At 26.4% G+C, this 5,523-nt stretch overlaps 1 protein-coding gene across 1 annotated transcript; it reads left to right on the top strand.

Moving 5' to 3' along the window:
- Positions 1-828: 828 nt before the first annotated feature.
- On the top strand, positions 829-3,540 carry SETTUDRAFT_88939 (uncharacterized protein; the record flags this gene model as incomplete). The annotated part of the gene is made up of 2 exons (XM_008027448.1): positions 829-1,062; positions 3,496-3,540. Coding segments are annotated over 2 exons (279 nt in total), but the record flags the coding sequence as incomplete, so codon positions are not given.
- Positions 3,541-5,523: the final 1,983 nt, after the last annotated feature.

Raw genomic sequence — 5,523 nt, 5'->3', positions numbered from 1 at the left:
GTTTTAGTAATTACTATAGTTTAATAGCAATTTAAATCAATAGAATAGAAAAGTAAAACAATCTTAATAGTATTTATACTACCACTTATTGAAATATTAGCATTAAACATATATAGCATAAAGTATATAGTTTTTAGTAAAAAACGATAGTAACCAGATTATAAAAGGAAAAGCAAAATAAGTATTAAAGAAACTATAACTTATATAAGTACCAACTAAAAAAACCTTTCTTATTAATAAAGCTATAAAAGGACATAAATTAAGAAAAGATTGAATAAATCAATATTAAGAATAAGTAGTATAGACTTAGTTAAAATAAAACTCAAAATAGAATTAACAGATACTATAAGAGCAACGTTAGAAAGCTTTAAAGACTTTAGTAGCTAAGATACTCTAGCCTTTCTATAAAAGATCAAACTCTTGATAGTTTTTTAGAAAATAGCGTAGTTTATAGATTTGTTAGGCTAGAATAATAATATTAAGCTTATAATCTACCTTCTACTTCATTTAGTAAAATGTATCCCTATATTTAATAGAAATGATATCATAGCTTTTTCAACATAATATGAACGAATATAAAACTATTATAAGTTTTCAAAGGAAATAAAGATTAATTAGGTAGTAGCTTATTATAGAACCAAGTAGTGATTAAATATGTAGTCTGTTGAAGAATATAACGAAGCTATCAATAATAGATTTTAGTAAGACTTTTAAAAAGCTCTTAAAACGTTTTTCTATACTTATTATAAGTACTAGTAAAAAGAGTAAGCTAAATACTTCTAATAATAGCTAGTATACTATTAATAGTATATAGAAACAGTTATTTCAGAGTATTTAAAAGATTCTAAAATTAAAAGTAAAAAATATATTAATACTAAAACTATTGAAGAAGATAGGCGTAGTTTCTACTGTATTAAAGAACTACCTTTTAGATATACTATAAAAGTTATAAAGAAGTTTAATTTAAAGGTAAAAGAGCTAATATCTTTTAACTATAAGAAGATTTATAACTATTTAAAAAAGCGTGTAGAAGTAGTGAAAGAAGTAAGACTTTTCAACTTGGTAAAAGCTATCGAAGACATAAAGTGAAAAATAAAATTTACTATTAAACTTTCAAATAAAGCTTGAAAAGTCTAAATAGAGTAAAAAGAGGTTCTATCAGTATAGCCTCATCTCTTTTAATCAAGCAACTTTAATGAATTTAGTGAAAAAGTAAAATAAAATAAAAGTTAGGAAAAAGCACCTTTGGAATTAATACTAATTGGAGTAGAAGTTAACTACTTTATTAAGAAATTAATATAACTTATAATTGATAAAGCAAGCTTGAAAGTAGAACTATAGAGTCTTGTATAGAGTTATTAAAAGGCTAAGCTAATAAATGATTAAATAATTCGTAAGAAAGTTAGGCGTAAAGCTAATAAAAGAATATAACTCTATTAAGCTTACTACTTTACTCTAAGTAATACTTAGAATATTTTCTTCTAAGCTAATCACTAAAGCTATAAGGACCAGTAACCTATCTAAAGCTAATAAAATAGTAGTTAGTAATAGTAGAATACTAATAGCTACTACTTTTATAAAAAAATCATATATAAAAAAACCTTATACCTAACAGGCTTATTAATATAAGCTAGATCTACTTTGATAATAGGAAGTTACTTAAGTAGAGAATGAAAAACCTCTTATAAAAAGAAATTATAAGCTGAATAAGAAAAGCTTAGTAAGAACTCATTATTATCAACAATATTAAGTAAAAATAGCTTAGAAACAAAAACTCAATATCTACCCTATCTAGGTTTATAAAAGATATTTATCTTGTAGAGGTTATCTAAAATAATCTAATAACTATTTAGCTACAGCCTAATAATATAAAGATACTTATAGTGCAAGAAAAAGAGACATAATAAAGCTTATTAAGCCTTTTATCTAAAGATAAGTTAGACTTAAAGCTAACAATGATAAGGAGTTACTAATATAATATATCTATATTAGTGGTAACTATTACTAAGCTAGTGAAAAAAAAGCTATATCTTATAATTTAAGTAAAGTAGAGAAACTATACCCAAAAGGTTTTCAAAAGCAACTGAACCTAAAGTATATACTATAGAAAAAAAGCTATAATAACTATAATAAAGATTGCTATACTAGTATTAAAAGAAAAGATGAATTAGTTCAGTTTTAGTTAGATATACTAATATAAGACTAGAAAATAATAGATATAGAGCTTTAAAAAGATAATTTTAAAGTAGCTCTCAACTATTACTCATAGATAAAATGACTAATAAGAAGATACTAGATAGTAGAGCAATTTATACTAAATACTTAGAAAGTTATTTAAATGATATATATTATACTGTTAACTATCTAAATATAAAAAATACTAAGAACTACTAGTAGTATAAAAAAAGCTCTTTTAAACTAGTTTTATATCAAAAAAAGTCAAAATACTACAGATTAATACAATTAAATAACGCTTAAATTCTATTAAATAAGATATATAAAGTAGAGTTAAAGAACTCATAGTAGAAGCTAATATAGCTAAGCTTAGCACCCTTTTTAACTACGTGTTAGTAAAATCTAAAGGCAAAGATATTACTAACTACTTCAGCCTTAGGGCTGACTACTAGTTAGACTCAAGAATTTGCAATATATAATGATGAATTAAGGAAAATAATATTAAAGGAAAAGATAAAATTAGGTTTAAGATTTCTAAGACTTATAATAAGATAGTAAAGATAGAATATCATAAAACAGATTACCTAAAGGTGCCTATAGATATTGAAGATTGAAGCTTTTTATTACTTTTTAATATAGAAGCTTAACTTAATAAAATATACAAGAATACTATAAACTATATAAGCTTCTTAATTACATTTTTACTAAAAAGTATAGTATCTACTGTGCCAAGGCACAGAGTCACCATGACCCTTATGCTAACTAAGCACTACTTACTTTTAGGGAGGAATATAAATCAGTAGTTAAGTCTATAGAGAAGATTAATTAACAATATCTCTTAGAAAAATCTCTTACTTAAAAAACTAACTACTTATATTTTACTCCCTCTTCTCTCTCCTATAGCCTATAAGAAGGGGAAGAGCCTATAGTCCTGTTCCCTCTACTAAGAAGACATCGCAGTTCTACACTACACCCCTATAAATAGCGAAGCTTAAGAGGCTACGTTTAACTCCTTAGTAGATAGAATAGCTAATACACACTAATAGCAAAGATAAGGAAGATAGCAATACTACTTAAGGTAGTAGTGGAAGTGCCTCTAACTCTAAGAAGAAGAACTAGAACCTATTAGAAAAGAAGAGAATCAGGTTTGCTTAATTTATTTTAAGGAAGTAAAGGCGTGTTATTAGTATAACAACTAAGCTACTTTAATAAAAGAATATAGGTAAAAGTTAAGAAGATTTAGAAACAAAATCTATTAAGAAAGAAATGCTAATTTAAATTAGCTAAGCTAGCACTTATTTAAGAAATGCTAAGCTAAAGAAGCTAATAATAAAGCATTTTACTAAGGAAATAGAAGAGAAGTAGAGACGTTATTATAGGCAGGAGTAAGAGAAGCTCTAGCATGCCCTAGCTATCTAAGGAAGCTAAGTCTTATAGCATTACGTTTAAAGAATAGAGAATTCTTATTAGTTAGTAATCTATCTAAATAAGAGACTATATGAGTTAGTAAGTTTATCTAAGTATAGTTCCCTATATAAGGCAATAGTATTATAGTAGAGAAGTTACTTATTTGTTAGTAAGTTTGTCTAAATAAGTAACTTTACTATTAGCAATACAACTTCTATAAAAGAAGTTACCCTAACAATAGAGAAGGACAACATCCACACTACAATTTCTAACTAAATAGAAATAGCAAACGCTACGTTAGTAGTAGCTATAGCCTACCTAAAGCATAGTACCTTATCCTTTAATAGTACTAATGTAATAGAATTCTTAGAGGAATTTAATAGGTAGGCTTCTAATAGTAGTATCTCTATAATAATAAGAGTCTCTATTACCTCTAACTACTTATTAAGTAAGGATAAGTTGTTATTAAGAACTTTAAAGAGGCTTCTTAGATACGTAGATAAGAACTAGGAGAAGCTTAAGTCTAGTATAAAAGAATACTAGAAAGACTAAGACACCTTAGTCTTGATAGGCAAGCGCCCTTACTTAAAAGCCTATATCTAGGAAAGCTTAAGGAGATAGCCTAGACTTAGAAAGTACTATACTTATTTTACTACTACAGCTAATGCGTGTATAACTGATAAGATAATTCTAAAATGTAAGATAGGTATACTATTCTTCTAAGGCTTACTAAGGGAGGATAAAGAATTAGTCCTTTACTTAATAATAGCTACACCTATAGGAGATAACTAGAGTTCTTATAATATAGAGAACACCTATACTTTTCTTAAGAACTATTATAGAAAGAAAGAAAGCATCTAGAACTTATATAGCCTGGATTTTAGTAATTTAAGGTACTAAATATGAAGACTTATCAAGTCTTAAACACTAACTAAGATAGTAAGTAATATAATAATAGTAGTAAAGGAAGTATAGTTGGTTTAAGAGAAGAAAGAATCCTCTAGACTAGACGACGTAGACCAAGAAGTAGACAATCTTATTAAGGCTATAGGTAAGATAAAGGTAATAGCAAAGTTACTATAACTTCTAATAACTTACTTAAGCACTTCTTAACTACTAGAGAAACTAAGTAATTACGCTTATTTTATGTTTTATATTTTAGATTGCCTAGCCTTTATAGAGTAGAATAAGAGTTTATATATCAATAGTTTTCTACTTAATACGTCTACAAGAAGGAGAACTATATAGTAGGGTAACCAAGAAGTCTATATTACTTATAAGATATATAGTAAGGTTAACTATTATTTATAAAAGTGTAAAATATACTAAAGACTTCTAAATATAAAATAGGTTAGCTTCTAGATAGATAGCAGATTAAGATAGAGGGCTTACTTTTATATGCTAAGACATAAAAGGTTAGAAGAAGTTAAGAGAACAATCCCTCTTAACTTATAACTTAATTAGCTTAAGTATAAGATTTAAGAGATTTATAATATAATAGATAATATGATAGATTAACCTATATTAGTAGTCTATCTAGAGCTCTTTAATAGAGAAGATTCTAGGCCTGCTATATAGCTAAGAAGGCTAAAAGCAATAGGGACCTAGGCAACTACAAGTGCTAACGTTATAGAGGGGATAAGAGAATTCCCTACTATAGAAGACTTAGTTAGAGACCTATAGAGGTTCTAGGAACAAATAATTATTCTAGAACCTAAATAGAACTACTCTCTTCAGAATATAGATATAGGTTTTATTATATTAAATTAACAAAACTCTATGCCCAAGAATAGTTTTGTCAATTTGAATATAGCTTAGCGTATATGTACTAATAATATAAACCTTATTAACTCTAAGCAAAACCTAGATAAAGTTTAAGATAGGTATATCAAGAAAAGAGGAAGACTAAGAAAGCTAGCAAGAAATAAAGACTTAGAAAGA

The sequence above is a fragment of the Exserohilum turcica genome (genome assembly GCF_000359705.1).
Source record: "Exserohilum turcica Et28A unplaced genomic scaffold SETTUscaffold_2, whole genome shotgun sequence".
Classification (NCBI taxonomy): Eukaryota; Fungi; Ascomycota; class Dothideomycetes; order Pleosporales; family Pleosporaceae; genus Exserohilum; species Exserohilum turcicum.
The sequence above is the reverse complement of the archived record's forward strand: the minus strand, read 5'-3'. Positions and strand labels throughout refer to the sequence as shown.